The 27,323-nt window shown below is 37.3% G+C and overlaps 1 protein-coding gene across 1 annotated transcript in view; it reads right to left on the bottom strand.

The window, feature by feature from the left end:
- ammecr1 (AMMECR nuclear protein 1) overlaps positions 1-27,323 on the bottom strand; it is a 59,417-nt gene that overhangs the window by 10,892 nt on the left and 21,202 nt on the right. The window contains exons 2-4 of the mRNA XM_066714814.1: positions 19,566-19,676; positions 5,487-5,601; positions 978-1,068 (exon numbers count right to left, since the gene is read on the bottom strand). Coding sequence (XP_066570911.1) covers positions 978-1,068; positions 5,487-5,601; positions 19,566-19,676 — 317 coding nt within the window. The remainder of the gene's footprint in view (positions 1-977; positions 1,069-5,486; positions 5,602-19,565; positions 19,677-27,323) is intronic.

The following is a 27,323-nucleotide window of genomic DNA, read 5'->3' as shown; positions in this document are numbered from 1 at the left end:
ACATTGAACTATTAACACAAAAGTCATTCAGAGTTGAAGGAGGAAATGGTCAATTTAAATTGGAAGAACCCAAGGAGAGAAAAAAAAGTATTGATGTGAAACTGCTTAGAAGGTGAAACATTTGAAATGGGGGGAATTGTGTAACTAAATGTAGGAAATGATGGTGAAAGAAATTAAACATATGACACTAGTCAAATGGTATAGTTCCTTCACAGACTTATAACAAACATGGTTTTAAACAGAAGGAACTATATATATAAGTTTCTCATTGTGAAAATAAGCCACAGTGCAAATCTCAAAACAGTTGAGTAGAAAACAAAGTAATATGCACGACAGCCTCCTGTGAGAGCATCTGAAAACTGGGCCTTTATTTCTAAAGTGTTTACTCTGAACCTGAAGGAGCTTTATTTCATGCTTCAGAAATTTCACAGCTGGAAAAAAGCTTCTACTGAAGATCAGATATTATAGTTTGAGTGGCAAAAATTAAAGAACTAAGTCCAATTTCTGATATTAAATGCCATAGAATTTTAAAATGGTATTTATCTGAATATTCTCACCTAATGAATTGTGAAGTGGAGTGTTACCGAGCTATAATTGTAATTTATTTCAGACACTATACAATGATATTTTGAAAGCATATCTTATTAAACAGGTGCAAACAATTCTATATAAATATGCAGTGTTTATTGTACCACTTATTATTTGGTTAAGATTGTATATGGAGTATAAATGATTAAACTGTGCTTTAATTCCATTGTGATTACTGGCAGAAACTCAACACACAAGATAAATGGTTAGTAAACAAATCTCCTTTCTTCTCTCTATATTTTTAATTTGCATTTTATATATGCTACAAATTCGATGTTGGAGACCACATGCACATTTAAAATGTAAAGTGTTAACATTCCAAGAACACAATCGTTTACTGTGCGTGTATTTTTCGGTAGGCACAGATGCTGGAAATGAAAACCACTGACCTTGCTCCTTTGCAACCTCTGGAAGGTAGGTGGCGGTGCGCTTTGATCCTTTTTCATTGAAAAATTCTATCCTAATGCCGTGTACACCCACCTGTAAGAAGTGGGCAGCTTTTTAGATCAAAACTAAACTCACAGGTTAAGCCTGTAAAATAAAATATTGATATTAGATTATTAACTTCAGAAAAAACTCCAATACAAAGCACGACATACAACCAAATTAATTGTAATTTCTTCCTAAATCAAACTTCCTCCCTGCAACAGATGGTTCAGAATAATCAGAAAGTTTGTCAAATTCCCCTGAGAGAAAGACGACAGCATTAAAGGGCTTCAGTTAAAAACAGGATTACAGAGAACTGTTCACTTTAGAGGTGGAAGGCTCTGGAAAAACAAGCATTTATGAAAGACATGCACTTGAAGAAGGAATTGTCAGATTTATCAGGAATTTCGCACCCAAATTCAAATTTAAGCATTTGCAAAATAAAAATTACAAATCACAATTTAAATTCGATGGTTTTCGTTTCAGTACCATATCCTGTAGGCCTATACATTATGTCTGTGATGCATTTCTATTCAATATCTAGAAAAGTAGGATGAAACCTAGATCAGCCCATGTTATCACTTCTTGCAGTTTATCATCTAGAAAAGCAACGTTTCAAGCCAGAAAGACTAAAGTTATGTTTCAGTTTCACCATATCAAAACACAAGGCCACACAGAGCATTCATTATAAGCTACTGTAAGTCAATATGACCAGCTTTTAACTATATTGCTATGGCCCATCATATTAATTTTCTTTTCAGGGTTAAAAATCCATGATAAATCAGTGGCCCATCACCAGTCGGTCTCAGGTCATGAAAATGACATTGGAAACCCCAGTGTCACTTAATAGTATCTAAAATATTTAATATTGTGAATAGGCCAGCATTTATATGCAGAAAACAAATTGTTCTACCAGGAACGGTATCATAAAAACACTTTTTTCATACCTTATTTGAAAAAAGGTTTTCGATCAGTTGCTGACTGGGTAATGTCCACAAGAGACGTAAACGCATCACTATATAAACAAGGCCTTTTTCTGTGTTAATTGCTATGAAGCCTGAGCCCAAATTTCCATTTCAAAATCCCTGATAAGAAGAGGCATCACACATTTGTCTTGAAGACTTAATAGCACAACATATTTCTGCAAGTGTCTGACTGTGCTTTCTTGCTTTTTATTTTAACATCTTTAAACAACAAACTCTCAATAGCTAAGTAGAAACACTTACTTTCAGTCTGTCCTTGTATTACTGCAATACAAAACTGCAGGGGCTCAACTTTTTGCTTCTCTTCAAGATCCACAGCATAAATACTTCTGATTTATTAAACATGGTAACATACAAAACCAAAAAGCACTTTCCTGTCCAGTTCACTCTTAAAAGGTCTGTGAAATTCAGTTCTGTTAAGTTCATCCCTATTCGTTGACTGTAATACAATAAAAAGATTTGCAACAGTTGGATTAGCGCAAGTAGATTAAAGCAACGGATACTGTACAACAAACTGCTCTGAAGCAGGATCCGGGTTCATTATTATAGCTATTATAGATGTAATAACCACATATGTACATAACAAGCTTATTATACTGTCTCTATGGGCCTATTTTTCATTGCATTTTGATTTGAGCTCCAGCTTCCTTCACCTATTCATAAAGGTGAAGTATTTTATAACTTAAATAAAAATAAATAAAACATCATACAAAAGTTTAGGCAGAAGGACATATATATAGGTTAAGGGCTAAACCAATATGAAGCTTTGACTCACCCATGATTTACAAATTACAAAGTTGTACCCCATTGCATTTTGATTTTAAAATAGTATAAAGTGACCTCTAACAGTACATGGAATTGTGATAGGGCACAGATTGGTACTTTGCGATTCATGGGTAGGTCAATGTCTGGATATGGTCTAGCCCTAAGTCTGTTTTTGACACATACATTAGAAAACCAAAGTAGTCATTATTAAACATGAATAGCCGATCTACTGCAGTTGCCATCGATGAACTTGTGTTAAATTCAGGTTACACAAGACAACTATTTCAGCATAGGTTTCATATTTGTGTAACCTATTGCCTACGTGTTTTATATAAAGCGGCAAGCTGTATTTTTGTTTGCCAATTTTCTAAATTAATTTAACTTCAGATCCTAGAATGAAATCTGAATTATATCATAGCCAGAATACAATAACTACATTTTGTGCAGCGTAAGAACACACACAAAAACTGCTAATATTTCTCCTGTATTTGCAGCTGGAACTCGAGGAGTTTATATTAGGGTAAAGGGATGTGAAAATGTTGTGAAATCAACGGACCATTGTGAATTGGACAGAATAAAACTAGGACAACAAAAACAAAAAAACACAAAAAGCATTAGTACACACTGACCAGTATTAATTATGCATCTCAAAACGAATCGTATTTATGTTTTTGCAATATTTAAATGATCAGAAATGTGACCGTGTTATTTTATTATTGGGGGTTATGACTGTTTAAACCCACCACTGGACAGAACTGTATAAAAGGACAGACCCTAGTTTTAGTCTCAAATTGTGGGATTGTGTGTGCGCTGTGGGTGGTAATTTACACTTGCAACAGGCATTTTGATTTGGGGGACACAAGTAGCTATACTATTTTTTTGTTTTAATTTCTTTTTCAAGTTAACTTAAATTTGCATAATGCAGAACGTGTAAATATGCTGATTTACAATATAAAAGTGTCTGTTCTGTTGAAACTGGAATTGACAAGGCTCCCACAAGCCTGTTACAGAATTGTACGATTATCCCAACAGACTGGCAGCGCTGGCAAATACCTCCCCTCGCCTGGTACCCTGCGATAGTGTTGGGCTTCACACCCTATGTACAATCTACTGTGTACAATCTGTGACTTATAACTACCATTCTCCAGCACCTCTACAAAGCCTAAAAAAATAAAAATGGTTTGGATAATTAAATAATGCAATACACAAGCCATTGAGCACTAATTCAATTGGGTCAAAAGTTTAGTTTTCTTTGTTTGTTTTTTAATCTCTTTGGCATGTGGAGAGTACAACAATGAGAGGAAGAGCAGGGCTACATAGATCAATAAAACCTATATTCTTTTTTTGTTCTCTAATGATCCAATTAGTTTTTGGGGTGGGGTCAAATGAATAATAATTTTAAAAAGCATCATTACAGTAAATCACTGTTTTGGAAAGCTGGGTTGAAAACAACTACCGAAGTTATAGATTTCTACTGCAAAGTTTAGCTAGCAGTCAAAATGCATGTGTATTTCAAATGAATTAAAGGGTCACAGGGGAATAGAAACACCAAAAATGTGACATCTAGGATATTAGCATAAGAACACCACAGCCAAAATTCCTACTCTGTGCCTTTTGCACTTGCTGTTCCTTATTTCTGCAAAGTATTAAACTATTTGTTGGTCCATAAACTACGAGTCAACCAGTCCATGTTTTGTTTTATGGGTTAATTCTTTCTGCATATATTTCAAATGGCAATCTACAGCATGGCTCAGTGTAATTGTATTATTCTTTTCAGCTAGTGCATCTTTTTCCTGCTCTAATCTATTACCAGAAAGAATTTGATTAAGTGTGGCATTTCTGATCATGTTAGTGCATCCAAACCAGAGCAGATGAAGTCATTTTAAAATACGAAAGTAGAATTGGGGAGTGCTAGGGGGATTTTCTTTTTCTTGCATTACAGTCAGCAAACTAAAATCAACGTGATAATCTCCTGTAGAGTTGCAATTTCCAAAGGTTTAGGAATAAACTGCACAGGAAATTACTGGTTTAATACATATGTAATCATGTGTAAAATATACCCAAATACAGTTGTGGCTGGAAGCTGTAGCTTACTGTTCACAGACCGGCTGCACTCTCAATGAATGTTTGTGCTAAACTGGGGATGCCCCTTTACCCCCATATTTAGTGCGCTTTGTTTCTATGTTAAAAAAACAAAACTAAAGCAAACAAATGAAAAAATCTTTAGTTGAGTTTGACCACACCCCATCCTGAGCTTCTTAAAGGAGTAACTCATCATTTGCATTTTCCTGTGATTTTGCTTCGTACCGTTTACAAACTCCTCCATGAATTGCTGTTTGATTCTCTAACTGCAGCTGCTTAATTTCCCATTCTAAACAGTCCAAACTATATTGTGAAAAGAAGTCATTGCTGATGAGAGGAAACAAATGACCAGCACACAGTGGTGTAGAAGTCACACCTGTGCAGCACGGATTTAAATCCCCACCACACTTCCTCTGCAGCATCAGCCCTGACAAATCTTCTCACAAGCTATTTTTTAGGATGGCTTTTGAAGCAACTGATGACAGTTACTGAAAAGGCTCACAACAGGACATGGAGGGAAGAAGAAAAGCTAAACAAAAGACACAGGAAAAAGCAGATTTATAAGTACATCCTTTTTGAGCAGTGCCCATTTGAATGAATGGTTTAGTCATGTTTCATCGTAGCCTTCTGGTCTCCTCTTACCTCCCAGTCTAGATAATCACCAACATCTTCGAAGTTGGTGAGCAGAGACACTGAGCAGAACAGCCGCGGCAACTCGTCCCTCGTCATCGGGGGAAAGCGGCTGTCTTTAAGGGCACTGCGAACACAGGGAAACAAAACAGCCTTTTTAGAGATGCACAGTTTGCACAAGAGGACTGCGTAGTGCAAGAAAGACGACCCCACCAAAAAACAGAGCACACACGACAGGAAATATGTCTGCAACACACAAATGGACACTTTCCTTCTGAATAGGTGGAGAAAGAGCTCGGCCAAACTGCATCATGTCTACTTTTGGAGAGCTTGAGTATTTCCCTGCACGGATAGATCAAAACCACTGCGATGAATCTGTGCTTCAGACAGCAACAGGACTGAAAACTCCTTGTCCTCAATATTCAATTGTTGAAAGTTAAACTTTCCAAAATAACAAAATCACATCGTACCCTTTCTGTCACACGACGTAGGATGCTGCACACAAAGATTAATGTTGCTGCTGCATGTATGCAAATGGAGGAATCTCTTTTCGTAATTGTTTCTGCCATCCTGCTTTCATTGAATTGTCGATGGCCTCTAGTGCAATTCATTTATGAATCACTTCTCTGAGTTTTGAGTTTTGCAATGGCAGCAGACAAACGGCTGTCTTCAGAAACGCTACAGTGTTATTAGTTCTGAAAAACCGTGTTAAAGCATTTAGTCTGTAGAAAAATACCAAACACAATAAGGGCCTTGACTGAAATTGATCCCCATTTGCTCGCCAGTACAATATAACAGACAATAGCTCATTTGTGTTCTTGTGAAGCTTAAATCACTGACAACGCACCTAAGCCCTGTGATTCAAGTATCCCATTACCTTAGAAATGAACAACTGCAGCTGCACAAGGACCAGCAGTCAGTGTTTCTAACACTACAGTTTGCAGGATGTCCCAAACCATCCTTAAATTTTGCTACAACAAATCACCTGCTCCGATTTCACGTTTTATTCGCCCCACAGTGGTTCTCTGCCCTGGGCACTGTGCTTAACTCCACATCTCACCTGATCCCATCCTCTGAAATTGGGGCATCCACCAATGGCTTCTATTGCCCTCCCTTCCGTCTCAGGCACATACCAACAGCAGGTACGCGTAGCATGCTATTTTTATGCTTTTGTATTTAATGTCAAAATCCCATGCCTCCCAGATCTATTATAATCCACCAGTGATTTGAAGCAAGGATTAAAGAGCACTGGTGGATTCCATTCTTCCGGGATAGTCAAGAGCTGTTGAACAAAAAAAAAACACACACAAAATACATAAAGGAAAAAGGAAATAAAGCTGCAATCCCTTTAGCAATGTACTCAAGTGAACAAGGCCAAAATGCATTTTCTAAACGTATGCATGGCAGAAACTAATACATATTGGCATTTCGATAGTAGACCTACATGTCAGCTGAGTTACACATGGCTCTCAGACCAAGCCATGTGATCTGATTAATCCTGCCCACCAACCCCCTTTCCCCCACCCACTTTGAAATACATATAAAAATAGAAAACCTTCAGGAAACGCAATCACCAGGCATAACACATTTAGCATACAGATGCAACCTGGACTTGTTTTTCTAGTAGCACAGAGACTGTTTACACCATGGGTTTGGTTATTTTTGTGAAGGATACAATATTAGGTTTAGTGCCTACCAAAGTGCAGGTATTTTACAATCATTTTAATAAAAAGAGAAAAGATATATGTGTATATACAAACTCAAACTCCCTACTAAGACTGAATCATAAAGGCCAGACACAGTACGGCTGATTTTTCTTTGCTTATTTTAGTTAAGTGTGCTTGTGTAGTGTAGCCTTGGGCCTGATTTTAATTGCTATGCAAAGCCCTGACCTTTCCACAGCACCAATGCAACATTAACCCATGTTGAAAGCTTTGCTGCTCTGCAGGGGGACACTTTACCTGAATGCACACAAACTGCCAGTCACAAGCACTGCTTCCAAAAACAACAATTATATGAATTTTGCAAGGTATTCCAAAAACATTTAAAAGACAAAAGGTCAAACTATAAAGTGTGTGTATATATATATATATATATACAAACACACTTTATAGTTTGACCTTATTTATATATATATATATATATATATATATATATATATATATATATATATATATATCAAACTGCTGCAAATACCAAAGCAACAGCAACATGATTAAACTATAGAACTGCTTTTAACCACAACTTAAAAATATCAGATCTTGCTGACAATCAGACACTGAAAATGCTCTCTTCATGTGGGTCTCCTTAACACAATTTTAATAAGTGCAGGAAACAAAACAAAAAACATACTTTCATATAAACATACATATTTCCAAAGCGTGCAAAATAATTCATGAAATAACACGAGACATACTCCATTTCTCTCATATATATATTTTTCCCCATGCTGTTGTCTTGCAGCATAAGATTTTTCTTATTCCATCCTCTTATACAGATAAATCTTATATAGATAAGTGCATCTGTACATGTAACAGAAACATTTATTTTTACAATTTGGATACAATTGACTAATACATATTTGTACATTGAGTTCAATATTTCAATGAAGTGTATTTAAAAATCACAAGTTTTTTCTTATTTGTTCAAAAGACTTCATTCATATATTAAACAATCCAGTTTAGCACATTACCATAGGCTAATTCCTTACTCAGTGGGGGTAGAAAAACATAGGGCGTTGAGAAAATAAATCTGGTTAAATGCTCACTTGAAGAAAAAAAAAAAAAAGTTAGATGTGAAGGACATTTTGAAGTTAAATTTTTAACATTTTATTAAGGACAACACAACGTACAAACTTTTCACAATCTGTGTTGGTTAATATGTAGACATTTCCCCCCATATTTCAACACAGTGCCAGCATTTGAATTAACTCAAAATGTGTTGTCCTTAATTGAAACACACAAAGACTTTTTATATGTCCCCGAAAATAATACTGAATGCTTTACGTACAAAATAAATCGGGTTTAATTTTGCTTGCCTAAATCAGAAACAATTTTTGCACTGAATGTCAAACTACATGCAAAAACAAAGGTTATTAAATGAACCACATTTTGGTGATGAAGTATTCAAATGCTTTCTATTTTTACTCAAACTGAAACCAGCTGAAATCATACATTGAAGACATGCTTCACTGAGCTTTATGAAAATAATATACAGGGAATACTGCAGTTAAAAGGTGCGGTAGCTAGTAGGCTATTTGGACGTTGCAGTTGAGCATAGAAGAGTATGAATCTGCAAACAGCAATGGGTTGAATGTTTCCATGGAGTCTGGGAGGGTCTTTTCAATTTACAAATGTAAGCAGAGCTGTCTCAGCAGTGCCTAAAATTGTGCAATAATGCTACTTATTCAAGATTCAAAATTCAAGATAAGCACTAGGCAAAACACTTCATCCTCCACTCCTCTTTAATATTTTGGTCCCATTCCTGTCAAATAAGAATGTATTATTCAAAAGCAGAATTTCAGTTTTCAGTGCAAGCATGGGATACTGAATGCATTAAATAACTAAAAAGTTATGAAGGATACAAATTACACTGAATGGCATGTGTCAGATCACACAGTTAATATGAATTAACCATGCCACATATACTAGGTCAGATCTTCCCTTTTCAAAACTCTGAACTCAACTGGAATATACATTTCTGAAATCTCTGGATATTGATGGAGACCAAAGTCCACTTGATGGTCTGCCAAATCTGATGGCCAACAATCTTGACATGAGAAAACTGCTCTTCAATTGGACATGATCTTCCAGTGAGCAGTGCTTTGGTGCGCACTGGTGTCTCAGTGTCCCGTCCAATTGCAGCACATTGGCAAGAGGTAGCTGCACACAGAAGCCGGCTTTCTGTGGCTGTTTCAGCAACTGTACATCTGGAGCTGGACCAAGCTGCTTAGGTTTTAACAGATGAGGCTGCTGTCAGGGCAGCAAAAACACAGGCCCATTTAGTTATTAACAGACCACCATGCGATCCACAGAACACACTGTCAGCAGTAACAAATTAAATCAAACCCTGCCCCAAGGGGTGGGAGACAAAAAAAACAAAAATAAATTGACTTTCTGAAAGGCTGTACATTAAATACATCAGACTGACGTGTCAATCTGAAAACAGAGGCCAAACAATAACCTAAAAGGCTTCCTACTGTCCAGTAAACACAACAAGTAAGCTAAATGACTGCACTCAAATCCTTTCCACAGCACAACAGTTCATAACACTGAGATGGATTTTTTCAGCAGTCGATATGAAAAGGACCCCCAAACCATGCTTTTTTCACCCCATGAATTGGGTTGTGTTCACAAAATCTGTGCCCGGCTTCCCACACCCTGGGTTTTCAACACAAGGCTTAATCCCTGGGAAGTGAAGGTTGCAGTGCAAATCAGAGACACCTTTCTGCTAAAACAAAGTAATGATCCTAAATATTTTGATATACAGAATTGCTTCTGGACCTAATGTTCATGTTTATAGAGAATTAATTCAGGTCATTTGATTGGATGCTCTTCAGAGGATCCCTTCTGTGAAATAGACTGTGGGAATATATGCTTGATAGATCAATCTTGGGAGCAATATTAAATACATCTTCATCGATAGTTAAGGAAGTCTGATAGTGTGAATACAGATGGCAGAGGAGACCTGGATTTTGAATACATCTGTGATAAATATGTACAGATTCATTGTGCAGCAATATCTACATTTCAGAGTTGGGTAAATTGTTGAAGAATTTTATCCCATTATCGGTAACAAAGCTTATGATTCTGTGTGCTACTATTATATGCCATTAATGTCAGCTAGTTTTTTTTTAGAAGTTCGTATTGATGCCGTTAGCACTCATTCTATCCAGAGATTATATTGCAATCATATTACACACATATAAGACCTTACATATTAAGACCCTACACACTCTGGGTGAAGGAAAGCAGGTATGATTTTAAATCAATCTGCCAGCAGAATGTGGGGTAAACTTCTTGAACACCATGTCAAATATTTAAATTAAAATCGTTAACTTGAAGAGGGCATTTTAAAGACTAATTAAATCAAATCCAAGCTTTCACTATATCTCAGTTTTACATTAAACATGCAAGTTAATGACTCACATTGCTCAGTGGGATTAAATTCTATTCAAGATTACCTCTCCTTATTCCTTTTGATATGGCACAAGCTAATACACTGTCATGTCAGTTGAAAAACAAAAAAGGCAATTACAGCACACACAGCTTTATGGCCTTTAATGGCCTTTTCTTCCCCCCTTTGGCTTTTAATAATTAGCCAGAAGTTCAGATTAGATATAAAAGGAAGCAAAATAACATTTGATGCAACCTCCGCCTTTGTACCAATCCGGACTCCATAGATTATCAGAGACTACACTGAAACACTCACACCTACACGATTCTGTGCAGCCAGAACAATACGTCTCCAGTGTTAACCAGGAGAAGAAAAGATCGAATAAATGGTGTTAATATATAAGGATTTAAACAAAACTAAAAAAAAAAAATTGTGACCTCTATTCAAGTCGAGCACATTTTGATTTGGACTCCAGTTCGATTTCCTGACGATGATGGAAAATAATGGCGAGCATATGCAGAAGGCAACAGTAGGGGCTCAAATACAGTACCCCCTGCTGGCACAGTAAGAGCTGAGAAAACGCAGGTGCAAGTAATGCCAAGCGTACAGGCAACTGTCCAATTCTCAGTGGCAAGTCTCCTCCCTTATCTAAAATAAGCATCTCCCTTTAACTAGCACTTCATGTTCACACCATAACCTTTTCCATGGAAATTAGGGAAGGTAAACCTATTCCTTCTGGGAACGGCAGTGGGCCCACAGGTTTGAAGGTGGGAAATGTGGGTTTAGGTTAATCTCCCTCTCCCCGAGCAGGATAATAGAGGACAGATGAATAAGCAGACTGAAAGACTGGAGTCTATACCTGACATCGCATCGCAACCGTCAAGTTCATCAGTGGCGAGAATTTATAATAAAGCTACTGCACAGGAAAAGAACAACATGGAGGGAAAACAATTTGAAGAAAAACAGAGGGGATTGTGTGTCATTTTGTAGGTGGGACGATGAATATTTTCATATGGAAGGAATATTCAGAATATTTATCTCGCGTTCGTCTTTTTTTTTGTAATTGCGTAAAAATACAGTTCCACCATATGCTCAGAGCAATCTGTTCCACTAAAATGCATGAAGGAGTGATAAACGGGTGAAAAACTATTACGGCTTGCAATTCAAAAGGTACAAAATGTAAAATCATAGCACGTATGCAGGGGGAAAAAAGGCAGCCTTTAATAATTATATTAATCGTTAGAAAAAAAAACAGACTGGTTGCTGGGGTGTGACATTCAATTACTATTTGAATAAAGAGAAAAGGATGTTTCAGTAGAACGCTGACATTAATACTTAAACTAGGAGTGAAATGAAACCCATAGCCTTGAAGAAAACATGAAGCGCTGTATAATAGATCGATTGGATTTGACATGCATGATAACAGATGAAGCATTTTCCTACACTACTGGGGGAGGAAAAAAAACATCAATGTAGAAGTTAATTACTTACAGACAGCATGATATTGATAATCTCAACCTGCTGTTTTATAAGCAGCAAAGAGCATTATACTCCGCTAGACTATTATATGAAGTTGGTACTGAATTAGTCAACCCTTACTGCACTGTACACTTCAGACTGAGACAACCCTGCATTTTCAATTTGTCTTTACTTACATAAAACAGACATATTTAAATGCCTAGTCAGGAAACCAGACCGATTCATCAGTCGCTTAGACTAAATTCACAGTAAAGAGCCTTCAGGTCCTGCAGCTTCTAGTTTTCCCCTAAACCGTTTTATTATCGCCAGGACAATGAAGGCCTTTGGATTTCAAAACCCACATCGAAATTTATTTTCACAGCATACATTCCAAATTGGTGCATTTTAAATACAAGTGTATTGCTATCAAAAGGAACTTCGATCTCCTGTTACATCCAACAAAATAATGTGAATCATGCAAATCCTTGAAGCACAATTGTCACATTGTCCTCATGGATATATAAAAAAAAAAAAAACATTTTAATGTCTAACCTACCATACACTTGCATAGCATTAAATGTGAGGAACGCATCCATTTTAAACATCACTAGTTTGAAAGGCAGTCATCCCTTGAAAATAAATCAGAAACCGTACCCAACTAATCATTGACTGTTTAGCAATCTCTGAAATGCCACTGGCAACACCTGGCTACACCACATGACCTTGATCTTACCCATCAAGGATAAAAGGTTCAGACTGCAATAGGGGCTGAGATAAGCCAAGAAGCCCCTCATGATTTTAACATACATGCTATAGTAAATGACCAATGTTAAATTTCAATTTTTGTTTGCAGCACCAATTTCAATGGTTCATTGGACTTCGATGAGATTCACTGGCTACGAGTTCAGACCACTAAAAACTGCCTTTTACAGTGGTGCATCTTTACCAGCTGCTGAGTTGCATATTCATCTGCATCTGCTTGATATTTCTTCTCTGAAAATCCATAGAAGAGTAAAGTATCAATGGAAGCCCACTCATTTATTTTCTTTATATCTGCAAAGGTAATTGTACTTTGAAATTAAAATGATACTCATACACACACTATGGAAGCTATAGATTGATGTAAGTGCAGACATCTTGGGGAGGCCTTCACCCAGCAGTGGACAGATATAGGCAAATTTATAAATATGCATACATATACAATATAAAAAAAACAAAACAAAAAAACATCTACAGAGATACACACAAACCTTTTCATTATCAGTTTGACATTGTGGTCATTCTGGTTTAGCTATTGGAGTTCAGTTCCTTATCCAGTATCCTCAGGATGTGTAACAAATACCCATCACTGATCGTATAAGCCTAACTGCCATCCCCCCAACAATTTACTAGTGTAAATGCACAAGTACAATGATCTCTGTATAACTCTGTGTTGCAGAATGTTGTTCTGTATGACAGTCTGATCCAGGTGGTCCTTTAAGGTAAGCATTAGTAGAATGTAACAAAGATCCTAGACTCGGCACTTTGGAAATTGGAAAAGTCAAATCTTGGTAAACAACTGGCCTGGTAACTAGCCTAACTAAAACACTGAGCCAGTGCGTTTCTTTTTTCATACAGTTAATGCTCAGACAGCCTGGGTCTAATGACACAAGGTCGAACAGGAGAAAAGTATGGGGAATGGTTGCCGAGAAGTCTGTTAACAATCTCATAATTCCTTCAAAAGAGATTTCACCGAGTGGCTCCATATCAATTCAGTCACAAGGTTACAGCAACCTCAAAAAAGGACAAGGTAACAGAAGGGCATGGAAAGGGAACTCCAAATGAGAAAACATCCAAGGATCTTAAGGATGTCCTTGTACACATCTATGGATTTCTTGTACGAGTGCAATGAAAGGCCATTGTATACTATTACTATTACACATGTTATACATGTTCTTTTACTTTTAAGCCTTTTACATTTTTAGAAGTGCTTGTACTATAAATTATAATTTGGGAATATAAAGCTTTTACGATGGTAGCAATAATCCAACAAAATGCAATATTTAGTTAATTAGATTATCCTAGGAAAGGTTTGTTGTTGATATTGCAGGCTTTGACACTAAGTATTCTCCATATTCCACTTAAAACCATTGTTAAAAAATAAAAACATAAAATCTAGGAATGTTGAGAGCTATGAAAACAATTAGAGCTGTAATCACCGACTCAATCATCTTCAGATGCCACTCTAGCGTTTGGAATCAATAGTAATAAATACCAACATAATAAAACCACTTCTCCAGTTAAATGGCATGCACAGCTTTAAAGAGAAAAGCTGCAGCCTGAAAGATTTGAAAGCGCGAAGCATAAAAAGAGAATCCGATACAAGCTTGAACAGCAGGAGCACAACTCGTTTAAAATGTTGTCTGTCTGGTGCTTGTATTTCCACTCTGTTACTGGCGTAGGAGTCGCAGACTGGAAGAAATACAAAAAAATCTACAGAAAACCATTCAAATCTGCAACCTAAAACCACAAATTATTGAGATCAGGACGCTTCTCTTGTGGGATATTACTACTACAGATTTAGGGAAGCATGAGAACAGCAATGCATCGTGTAACATTAGGCAACTCCCAGGTTGTCCATTTTTGGAGTATATGGAGTATAAAGCCAATCTTCCAGTCTCCCTTCGGTAGCTCTGGCATCGCAGGGAAGTATCAAGTCATGAAAAGACATCCCACTAAGTTAATTAGTCTTGTGGATAGTTGGATTGATCAATTGATCGTCTGAGTTCCGAGGCAAGCAGTACTGAGTGCACATCATATGGTATTGAATGCTAACAAGCATATGTTTCCAGAAGGACAAAACACATTTTATTTATTATTCATGTGAAACTATAGACTAAAAAGCTCATACATCGGGTAATTTGCAAAACTACAATACAAATGGGTTGAATGCTGCTCAATTTGACAATTTTCTTTTGTCCAGCAGAGTATAAACCTCCTTTATGTGACAGTAATAGATTTTTTTCTAGACTTAATATGAAGGCACTTGCTCCTACTGTGCCTCCGAGTCCTCTCTCATTGTACCCTGTACGAGTGATAAGATCTCCCTCTTTTAACCTGGCACTAACCAGTCTGCAATGCACCACATGCCTCTGAAAAATACATTTCAAATAAATGAAGTAGTAGGTAATCTATAAATCTACTCTATGCCCAGCCCCTCAAGTTGATATCATAAACAGAAAAACCACAGGTAACCACCTAAAAAAGACATTTGAATGGTATTGTAGTTCTCAGATATTTGAGAAATAAATAGCCTCTTGATTCTAACCACTAGTTCCAGGCTGTCAAACATACACTGTCACTTTTGATTAGCCCACCACCACACCCCCCAAAACAGACTGACCCATGTATTGAGCCATCAGCCTGTCCAAACAAACAAAAAATATGGACCACAATGCAACAGGAGTATGTAACATGTCACACACAGGCTTAATCCAGTCATTGCAAAGGTGATAATGCGACCTTTAATTGGATTGTCTACTGCTCCTCTATCAGCAATTAAGCTGATTAAAGCTTGAATGGATCCCCGTCAGTTTCAGCTATTAAACAGTGTACACCACAATGACAAAATGTTGCGAGTAGCACTGAATGTCTGACACCAATTAGATGGAAAAGTGCAGCAAACAAAACCGTTCCTGCAACCTAGAGCAAAGTACGCATTTATGAAGCTCTTGGGGACGATTTCTCACTTGAAACCCCAATGCTTTATTTGTTTTCTCTCTTCAGTTTGGTTTTTACCCCTTAGGCTTGAACTTCAGAAGCAGGGATGAAAAAAAAACTGATATTTGGGGAGCTTCACTCAAATGCTCACATAAAAGGGATATTTTAAGAATGTGGCAAAGTTCTTTGCACAAAATATTCAACAAGCATAATACCAAAGCTTATCACAGATGCTTCCAGCCATTACACCATGCCATGTTTTTTTTTTCCCGTGACTTGATTTTTGAAGTTACTTCTCTGTACTTCATATTAATTATCTGCCACAGCCCTGCAGCCTGATGAACTTCCAACATGCCTTAGGATCCAAAATATTCAGTATCGGGGCTTATAAACTTTTAAGCAATTAGTAACACTGTGAACCCTAAGAGAAGAGAAGGGTGTGTGTAAATGTAAATGTAATAAGTTTACATTTTCTATTAACTTCTGGAAATAAGCAGAACATAGCCCATTGCCTCTCTTTTGCATTTATTTAACCGGAAACAGGCTCCCAATCAAATGGTTTGAATATGAAAGAAGCCAGTTATTCATCAGTCCTGTGAATTAATAATTTCTGACCATCAAATTGAATTAATGGCTTTGTTGTTTTTAAACTATGTACTGGACCAAACAATATAATTTTCTTGCTCGTTACTGAATTACTTTTGGTATATCTTGGGTTACGTGACAAGTCAGTTGACTGTCATATATATATATATATATATATATATATATATATATATATAGTGGCTTGAACCTCAGAGGCCCTTTATATCCCTTATCTGCTTCAAAAGACAAATATTTTCTTTATGAAAATACAGGCACTTATCCAACAGTATAGCCCCAGGGATTGAGATGAGAAATTCCTCCTCACCGAATCATCTCCATGCTCATGACTATAATGAGCTTTAAAAATAAATAGCCTTTGAAAAACATCTGTAGGCTCCATTTAAGAGCCTTCTCCCCTCTCTCTCAAAACCCCGTGTCAGTAGCCCTATGTCACCTGCTCCATAGCACGCACACTGGAGTAAAAGCACAGAATATTTTTTGCAAGATAAAAATTCTCTGGAATGTCACGAATGTAAGGAGTATGAAAATAATCGGGGGAGGGGGGGGGGCACAAAAAAAACTCCATTCCTCATAAAATAATCTTGGAGTATGTACAATTTCATTCCTCCATTTTACTTCTGCTTATCTAGGCAATGCATTTACAACTTTGTAAAAGTATAATAAAAGATTAAGCCTGACAAACTTAAAACTGATCAAATGAATCTGTGCAATCTGGCCAAACGTACAGAGAATCTTTTTAAATCTTCTTTCTATCTCCCTAGTATGTCATTTCAATGAGCCAAGTGAATTAAGGGGTGTTTTTGTTAGAAGCTAGTAAAGCATCAAAGACAGCTGTGATCTCCAAGTCAAAGAACAAAACAGCTCGTCCTAACATCACTTTGACAAAACAAAAGGGAAAATACGATCTTCTGACCATTTACATACATGACCTACCCTGAAGCCTTGGTACTGAACTATCCTAGCAACAGTGACAGCCAATCAGATGCGAATGAAAGCCAGCTCTTGCAGCCAGTGAAAACCCTGTCCTGTGTGCTTGTGTGTAACAGTTCATGTGGGCCGTTTAGCAGGCAAACACTATTTTTTCCTGTCCACCTGGCTTGATGTCTCCCTCTGCATGTTTGATTCACAGTCTCAATAGAGGGAGCTGAAGTTAATTCCTTAGATGACCCCAAATGACCATGTAAAGGAACATTTTATTGAGTTAAAGTAACACACAATGGTAATTACTAAAAGTTAGCGTTTGTTTTTTTCACTTATTTAGGTTATTATTTATTTATTTTACATTTAATGTTTGATCACACAACAAACCCTGTTAAGGTATTTTATGTCCTTTTATTTATCTTATATGTAAAGGTCAAGGAACCAAAGGCAGTAAAGTTTCAGAATACTATTTAAAAACAAAAAATGTCTTTGTGCAGAATCAGGGTCACCTTCCATTAACATGACGCATGTGAAGTTTCCGCATGGATTTTGTCCTAGAATTTTATTAAGATTCACATTATTATATCAGATACCTGGGACTTATAGTGAAGGGATTATATATTGGCTGACACCTTCAGTACATCTGAAACAAATTGGAACGGGGAACAATGATTTTTAACAAGCTACCTTAAACATGCAGACACTGAAACTAAACAGTCAAACACGCCGCAGTGGGTTTTATAGCACACTAACCACTATCCAGATCTGAAACTTGAAAACAAATACTAGTAAAACAGGTTCATGTTCAGTTCTTACAAGGTGTTATACAAGTATTTAAACTAACTTTGGGTGTTATCATACATACAAATAACTACATCAGTTGTTTTGAGGTATGTGTGCAGGAACACGGGAAACCTACACATTGTCAATAGAAAATCTGTTTAACTCAACTGGATAGTCAGTATGGCACTTACTTCAAAACTGAATAAGAAATGGGAATGTTTAAAAGTTTTTTGTTTTTTTTTAAATAAACCCCCTAAAGATTTAGATTTGTTACCTCACAGAAAAGAGGTGCTGAAAACAGACTCCCTCCCATTTATTTTTCCTTTGCTTTAATTACCAGTTATACTGAAGCGCTGCTCGACATCTAACGAATGTGCTGTGTGGAATCTCTCAAGAGTCTCTCTTGGAATCAGACTTATTTAGTTATTGTATTAATTTATTATTCTGTTCAGATTGCTCTAACAATTAATAAATAAGATTCAGATTAAGAAATGCATCGAAATATTAAGAATGTATTATCTGTAAATAATAAATGGGTACAGGACAGACAAAGATAACATTACAGCATGACACCATTCTTTAAAATCTGCACCATTGCAGGTATATTAGCCCAGCCTGCACAGGAAGCATCCCCACTCTTGGGTTCTCACCCTGTGTTACATACTGAGAGCGGTCACATGCTGAGGAGCTCTGCAGTGTTGGGACATGGTCAGTTGGTATTCTTTCTGTAGGACAGGTAGATGTGACAAGCAGATCCACAATTACATCTCCCAGCTGTCAGACAGACACGGTACACGGCAAAGAGAGATCTTTATTTCTGGCCCTAATCTCTGTTAATGATCGATTACAAATAACTGCTTCTAACTCATCCTTAACATGAACCAATCTTGCCCTGTTTCCTCAAATCCAGAACTGCTCTCTCTAATGCCTTGGCAACAATGGTCTAGCCTAAAAATAATATAATTTTATGCATATTGGAGAGAGGCGGGGGGAAATAACAGCCACAGAACAGCTGTCCATAGAAACCTACAATTGAAGAGATGTTTTGCTATGGGGCACACAAAGAACTGAACAATTTCATTACATAAAGAAAAAATCAGGACTGTAAAATTGGTCTCTGTTGCTCACATCACTATTAAACATGACAGTGTGATGAGTATTTACAGTGACACACAAACAACCTTGTAATGATGCAATTCTCCATGGCCTTATTTATGCCTAGTATGTTTGAAAACAATATGAAACCATTTTCGTGTAGAAAAAGATTTACAGGGGGGGGGGGGGGGGGGGGGAAGGATCTTTCATTAACGCTGGCATACATTAACAGTACTAAAGTATTATCCAGCAAACAGAACATGTCATCTTTGAGACAACTGTTGCCCACAAACTAAAGGTTCTGCTTAAATGAACAAAATCCTATATGTGATTAGTGGAAAAAATATATACATACTAAAAAAAACTCATACAAATCTGAGGTGCAGTATATGAATGATGAACAAATTAGCATACCTGGTAAGAGTGTACTCCCTGAGTCCTGAATGCAGGTTCATGGCAGAAAAAGTACCTATACAACCCCTCAACCGCTTGTCTCTTCCAATCTTCCAAGTGACGAACAGCGGGCTGCAAGAGAAGACAGACAAGATTAGGCGAGGCACTGAGGCACAACAAGTGGCAGAGGTAGGAAATAAGTAAAAAGGGGAATCAATAATAAAGTATGCAACCAAAACCACAAGGGCCTGGCTTCAATCACTTCGACCCACAAGCCTATCGCAAATGACAAACCTTTGGCAGAGGCTATTTGTTTTGCCAGAGGCTTTTGCATTTTACCTAGTAGACCCCTGCAATCAATTAGTGGATGTGTGAGTTGCGGTCAGCACATGGGTTAAAGTTTCAATACAATCTGGGCCTGGGCCATGCGTTCTAGATCTGAAAAATTGATTTCGAAATAGCAAATGAACTTAAGTTATTAGCATTGATTTGAACTATATGAATTCTCAAACGGGGTGGAGGCATTTTCCATAAGATACCAACATTTTCCCAGGGTAAATCTGTTTGCGGCATTGGGCACTGGAATCTTAAATGCTTTTCTATAGGCGGTATTTACTGCCTTTAGCCTTGGTCTATAAGATGAAATCCTAAATACCTTGAAGAATTTCACTTTTAACCCTATACGCAGAGGAGTGATTCTCATAAATACACGCCTATACCATGGCATGCCAAACTGTTTCCACTACAAATTGGTTCCCATTCCAAAAGAGAAAGGATATTCGTCAAAGTAAGCAAATTCTAAAAGTAAATTTAAACCATCATACACAGAATATGAAATAGTTCAAGTCTTCTGACCACAGCTTAACATTTCATTTACATATTCTGGATATAAAACAGAATTAATTCCCATTCTTTAAATAGTCACATGAATGCAAAGGAAGTACAAAAGGCTTGAATGGAAGAAGCCTGAAGCCATGTTACTAAAACTCCTGCAGCCGTCATTTTGTTTTGGTTACTGACGAGAGACTACTTTATAAATTCAGAGCACAACTATCAAAATCCAGGCATTTGTGTAAAGTTTTCAAATGATAGTAGTGCAATTTGGAGGGGTAGAGCAGTTTTTCTGCCAGGTAGGAGTGTGTGAGAATTTCAAAAACAAAACAACTTAAAAATATAACTAAGTGCTGCCTAAGAGAACTGTACTGTGCTCACTGACGTAAATATTTCATAGCGTTCATGGTGCCAATTTAACTCAAGGCCTTAACTCCCTCTCTCCGCCGATGTAAAAGGTTTTATAAAAACTACACTGGAAATCAACATTTTTTTAAATGGAAGTTGGGAAAGAAAAATTAGAAATACTGATAGACTCCTGCATGATGCAATGTAAGAGTGAAAAGTTATTTAAGCATCGGTTCATTAACGATGCCTTTTACAATTAGCGTTCTGACATTTGTGCCTCTCTTTAAAGTATTTTCCACCAAGTAAAATTGTAAGTGAATCTATTAATGGTGCGATAATGTCTCTTTTTAGACAGCTAAAAAAAAAAAGTAATCTTATTGAGAACTGAAAACTCATTATGCAAATCACCGGTAAAATAAGACATTTTACAACTAAATTTAAACATTGCCATCATTACCCCACCCCACCTCAAAAAAACCCCAAGAAACATGACAGATTAAATATTCAGAATGATTCTAACAAGGCTCTTTGAATTATGTTTAACCCCCGAAAGATCCACACCACCAGTTTGTTAGTCAAATCTTTATAGTTCACTTCAACTGAGAGCCCTTGTTAAGTATCTCCCTGCTCAAAACTCAAAAGCAATCCATTCCACAACATACTGAAGAGAATCTGTCATTTAGTATAAGATTTCCAGGAAGGGCTGATGGTTTATAGAGCACACACTGCCACTGTTTGCAGGATAATCATCTTGAATTCAAGACTGGAAAATAAATGCTGAAGGTCAACTCTTGTCACGATACAATGTGTACAGCAGTAGTTGTTGCCAGGTCAAGTCATAATGTCTAAACACTGAGTACACCTCTCGGGCTCAAGAGATGAGTGACTTCATCTGGACAAGCTTTGACAGCATTGGACAATTCTGAACCTTGCGAGTGGGTTACTATAAAGCCACGATTTCAAACTGGACTGCAAAATTTAATTAATAAATCAGAGGATTAAACTAAGAAATCACAGAAGGCAAGGTGACTCTAATTACATATTTGAGCTGATAAAATGATTCATGCCTGGGATACAGTGTTAATATTTTGCATTCATTTGTATAATGCAGGTGAACATACATAAATCACATTAGACTGGACCATAAAATGTATTACGACTTAGGCATAATACAAGAAAGCTAGATGTTAAAGGACTAATAAATAAATGTAGGACACCTGTTCAAAAATCTACAATGAATGCTGCAGGCAAACTCTAAAAACTCAACTTTTAACGCTTGCCAAAATTGCTCTCCATTAATTTTATTTCAGTTTAATCAGTTCAACTATGCAACAAAATGATGTCCAATCAGTCTAAAACACAGTGCATCCCTGTTAAATTAGCTAAATAGGAAACAGATGGCTCAAAGGCTTGATCAATGTATTAAAAGGTACTTAGTAGAAAGACATTAAACAGAAAACATGGAAGTGGAGTGTCTATGTAGAGTATCAATAAGTAATATATAGTCGGGAGAAAAGGAGCAGGAAAACATACTACAAAAGAACTGGATATATAAGACGTTTAAATGAATAGAAGCTGTCAATCATGCCTGTCACTGGAGCACTGAAGATGGTTGAAGAGGCTGTTTCTATACACTTGAGTATATCCAGGGTTACAGTAGCTTCTTGACCTTTGTAGTTCCATCAAAATGTATGTAAGAGAAAGTATGGCTGCTCTAAGACTTCACTAACAGTAGAGCAGGATTGTGTGCTCATATGGGTTGAGATGGTTTCTATTCGGATTCATGTCATTTGGGACAAATGAGTCATGACTCTCCAACTTGTACAAATGTACAAAATGTACCTTGGGTTTAACAGTAATTGGACTTGTGTATGTCCAACCCAGTCATTACTCGGAAGTGTTGTATTCCAAAAATGTAAAAGCATTCATAGATATTTTTAAAAAGATCTTTGAATGTAATTATTTTTTTTTCTGTCTAGACAAATGTCTATGATGTTAAATGATACCGGTAACTGGTGGAACTTTCAGACCCTAACTTTAAAAAGTATTCAATCTGCCACATAAAATCACATCTTGTAGAAAATTAGTTTAACATTTTCTTGTAAACTGAACCAAAATATCATGAAAAATGTCAGATTTCTCTCCTCTCTGTACTATAGGCCTACTTGTTAGAGCATTCCAATAAACTTATTTTTGAGTGTAAACAGAGCTGCTGTCCTGATGAGACCGTAGCCCATAAAATTGATTATTTATACTTGAAGGCTGCCTCAAAAGATTAAAGACTGTTCAGACCCAGATGAGGTAGGGAACATACACTGCATTGTTCCCAAGGGACTCAATTTGCTTTGTGACATTTATCAAACATCACACCGTGAAGGGACATAGTTTTGGTAAAATGGGTATTAAGAATGAGGCGAGTCATTCCGATTTGCTTAATTTCTGACGAGATGATGCGCATTTGAACGGCGATTGTATAACATCAAAGAACAGAATGAGATCAGAATAGACTACAGGTTTGTGTAGCTTATGAATCTTATAATCATGAGCAGGGACACAGTAGCATAGTAGTGCAGGTAGCAATTATTTGGTTATAAAATCTGCAGAAAGTCGCTCAATATTAATCTGCACTTGTGTGATTAATATTCTACAGAAATAATAATACAGATAATAATAAATGGAGCATATGCAGAACTTTAGGAATAATAATTCCAAGAAAACTAAATAATGAATTTAAGAAGTCCATCTGGAAAAGAAAAAGTGTGAGAGCTCAGTCCTAGACACCAACATCCCATTCATTTTCAGTGCTCTCTTACTGCACTGGGATACTATTAGAAGTAGTTGTGACTTGATATCCCTGCTTTCATATGAAACAGCCAAATATGAAAACATTGCACAATTCAGAACAATAGACACTAGTGTACAAAACTAGACCTGAACAATCTTCCCAGTTATTTCCCATATCATGGTTATATGCCACATGATGCATAAAAGTCACCTTGGTTTCATGCTAGAGAAATTACTCCTAATCCTGCAGAACTGCAGTAGATTACACAGCGACGCCATTTGGCACACTTACACCCTTTCATTGATTTAAATATTGTATATCCGCAGCACTTCTATAGGATAACTTCCCACATAATGGAGAATGATGCCATAGCTTAAACAAGCAATCTCAGTTAATCTTACTATTGTCCCATTCACTTGTGGGACAACAAACGTGAAAAGGGCTTCTGTTGTGCCCAAATCCAACACATGAACCCTTTTTTCCCTGCAAACCAAAGCCCATGTGGTGACCTCATACTGGTCATTATGTGCCCTGTAGATATTTGGACTTTTGTGTTCAGCCACTTTGCATGTACGCAGTTCTCCAAACATGACGGCACAATGTTCAGTGCTCTCTACTCCCTGATTGCATTTGAAACAGCATGCTAATTACCTCTCTTTTGTGTATTAGTTTTTGTTTAGCAAGAGTACCTTTGGACAGAATGCCCCCCACCCCCACAATATTATTTCGACTACAGTAAATTGTATGTTATAAAAAAACGTTTGATTCTCCATTGATTTATTAAATAAACTCAATTCAACAACACTAATCACATGGGAAGTAGAACTCTAACCCAGTGGCTAAGAGAGGAGTTATGGTGTAATATCCTCTCTGTAATCAAGACATAAAATACTGTCACTTCTACTTAATGTTGGCAAGAGAGGAAGGCATATACGATTCAAGACACCTCTACTTGTTAATAGCCCTGCTAAGATGGAGGCATACAAGCTGCTGGGAAAAATATATTTCACTGCCATTTGAACATGTGGTTTTTCTACTTCAGATATTTTGGAAGGGACAGAGAGGGTGTAACTGAAAAAGCAGGAAACACTGAGCTGGAGAGATAGGAGAGGTACTTCATTCTCTCTACTTATCATGCAACCGTTTCGGTGAGGTGGGGTGCAACATGAAAAGACGTTGAGTCCATTCCTCTCACTTCGGTCTCCTTTCCTCAATCAAGGGACAACCCCAGGCTGGATGTGTGCCCTACATTCATGTTCATGTCTGAAACAGTTTATGGGATTTACAGCTCTAGAGATCACATAGCATAAGCTAATGGACTGAGGTTTTAGGGAGTGGGGAGAAAATAATTGAGCTTAAAATCAGTAAAAAGCATTTCATTTGACCATCATCGCATACATTAAAATTATTTCCAACCTAAATTAAAGTCAAACCTCGGTCCATGAGGTGAAAAGACACCGATCCACAATGCCCTATTCTAAGATTAATAGCTTTTAATCTTGAATAGGGGACCGCTGGCAAAAGGAGCCAGAGTTTGAGAACCATTATAAGGCTGCCCATAAATCTATTCGAAAACAAGCTAGGGACAAAGGCAATAACAGTTAACACTTCACTGCAGCACAGCATTACTGCTTTACCCTTAATAAGCACGAGACCAAAGCCTAGTAACCAAGGAGAGCAAAAATAGTTACACAAAACACACAGGTTACATTTGGATTTCATTGAAAGTACAGTCGTTAATAAAATATAAGCCTGGCGAGACAAAGAATGCAAGTGCTGAATCGTAGAGGAACAATTATTTTTAGGAGAAAGGAGAGCTATAAGAAAGGAGGAAAATGTAAAGCTTAAAGAACAAAAAAAAAAAACAGGGAAAACCGTGGAAAAGTGCATCTGGAAATAACCAACTGTCTACTCTGGAGAGAAGCCACCGGGGCTGAATGCCACACTATCCCCCGATTCAGTGCCAATTGCTGCTTCTCAGTCGTGTGAATCAGAAACACATGGCCCAGCCAAGCCCTTGACTCAGAGTGTGATCGCCTCACTTCATCATCTCTAAACCCCAGCTGCATAAATGGGTAAAAGCAGAGCCCAGCTGGGAGTGAGCAGTCATCTTTACTGAAAGGCATCAGTGTTCCTCATCACACACTCCCTACCTGCTACACATCAGTACAGTGGAGGAGAAGCTCTGGATTACTTTAGTGACCAAAGTGACCCTCTTCCACTTTTGATGCATAGCTGGCTCTCCAAATCACATTCTTAAAGTCAGATTTCTATTAAAGGAAACCACAGTGCTTATTATGACTAGTTTGAAATGTGGATAAGCAAGCTCAAGGAAGAGGAGGCTTTAACAACACTGGTTAGACAATAAGGTCTAAACATGACTTGGACCTCATTTTTCCACGGGCCTCAATATATTAATGCGATTCAAAAGGCAGGGTTGGTATTGCAGACTGCTCTTCACGTGCCGAAATGTTGTTCCTTCTCTAGTCGCAGAATTCTTAGGCAGAGACATGTAAAAACCCAGATGGAAAACAGAGGGACATTAGCCAGCTGCCACCCAAGGAAACGGAGCGCGCCACATGGGCTTTGCCACTTTGACAAAAAGCATGCGAGACGCTGTGCTTAAACCAAGTCTTGGCACCAGAGGTATCTCCCGATCCTGTATCGGTATCAGCTCCCAAAAAGGGGATCAAAAGATGCCAATTTGTGCACTGCGGCTCTCATCCCAGTGGAGATGGGTCTGTGTGGCCATCTGGAATGGCATTCCTGGAGCTGCGGGGGCTTGGGAAGCTCGTGATTAGCACCGGCTGCACATGGCACCCTTCTACTGTATATTGAGCCTTTCCCATGTGCTGTGTAGTTTGCTTATTGGCTTTACTGAAGGTAAATCACTGTGGACCTTGAATAGATTGCAACTTTGGACCATTATCAAAAGGTTTACCACTTAATTGATATTCTTGGGTTCTGCAAATGTTATACTAAAGTAAAAACAAGTTAAATAGAAGAAAATATATGCTGTTGATGGCAGATTGTCAAATGTGGAATTATCTAACAGTTGCATAATTCCGATCTGCAGGATTTTTTTTTTTTTTTTTTAATGCAACAATACCTACAGAAGAATACTCAAGATGCCATACTGCAAAGAATAAATGTTGGTAACTCAAGCCCCCACCTCAAATCTTATCACTTATTGTTAGCCAAGTGTACTTTAGAGATAAAAAAAAAAAAAACTCAGAAACCCAACAAGAAAATCTCCCTCCATTTCTGTCTTCCACTGTGACGCATGGTTCATTTTATTACTTTTCAGTGACTGCTTTTGAGAAAGTAGGTCACCGTAACCTAAAGTTATTGAATCTAGAAAAAGAATGCTTGTAATAAAAATAAATAAATTATGCCCAAGCAACACACAATTAAACAAGGGACTATGGTTTTGAATATGGAATCTTTAACCAAATCAGTCCCAACTCCAACAGAAGTGCATGTCCTAGATTCTATCACCCTCAGGAATTTGTTCCAAGAAAAGTCTAAGACATGTTTCAATGCAACCAGATGAGCAATTGTTATAATGCAGGTAAAAACGTCAATGGCAGGCATTGACGTGAACTAATTTCTTGAATCATGTTGTAGCTGTATATTTACCCAGCTCTGAGTTAACACATATGTCAAGGATCAGCTTAGATTAGAACACCATGAGGAGCAAAATGTAATTGTGAAATAATGAATTCCTAAGCTGTACAGACTATGACTATTGAATACAGGGAACATTGTTGACTTTTCTATTGCCAATTTCCTTTGGTATAAAGTACAAAATAATA

Source organism: Amia ocellicauda, chromosome 10 (assembly GCF_036373705.1).
Source record: "Amia ocellicauda isolate fAmiCal2 chromosome 10, fAmiCal2.hap1, whole genome shotgun sequence".
Classification (NCBI taxonomy): domain Eukaryota; kingdom Metazoa; phylum Chordata; class Actinopteri; order Amiiformes; family Amiidae; genus Amia; species Amia ocellicauda.
Note: the sequence above shows the minus strand (reverse complement) of the source record. Positions and strands in the feature narration are given on the sequence as shown.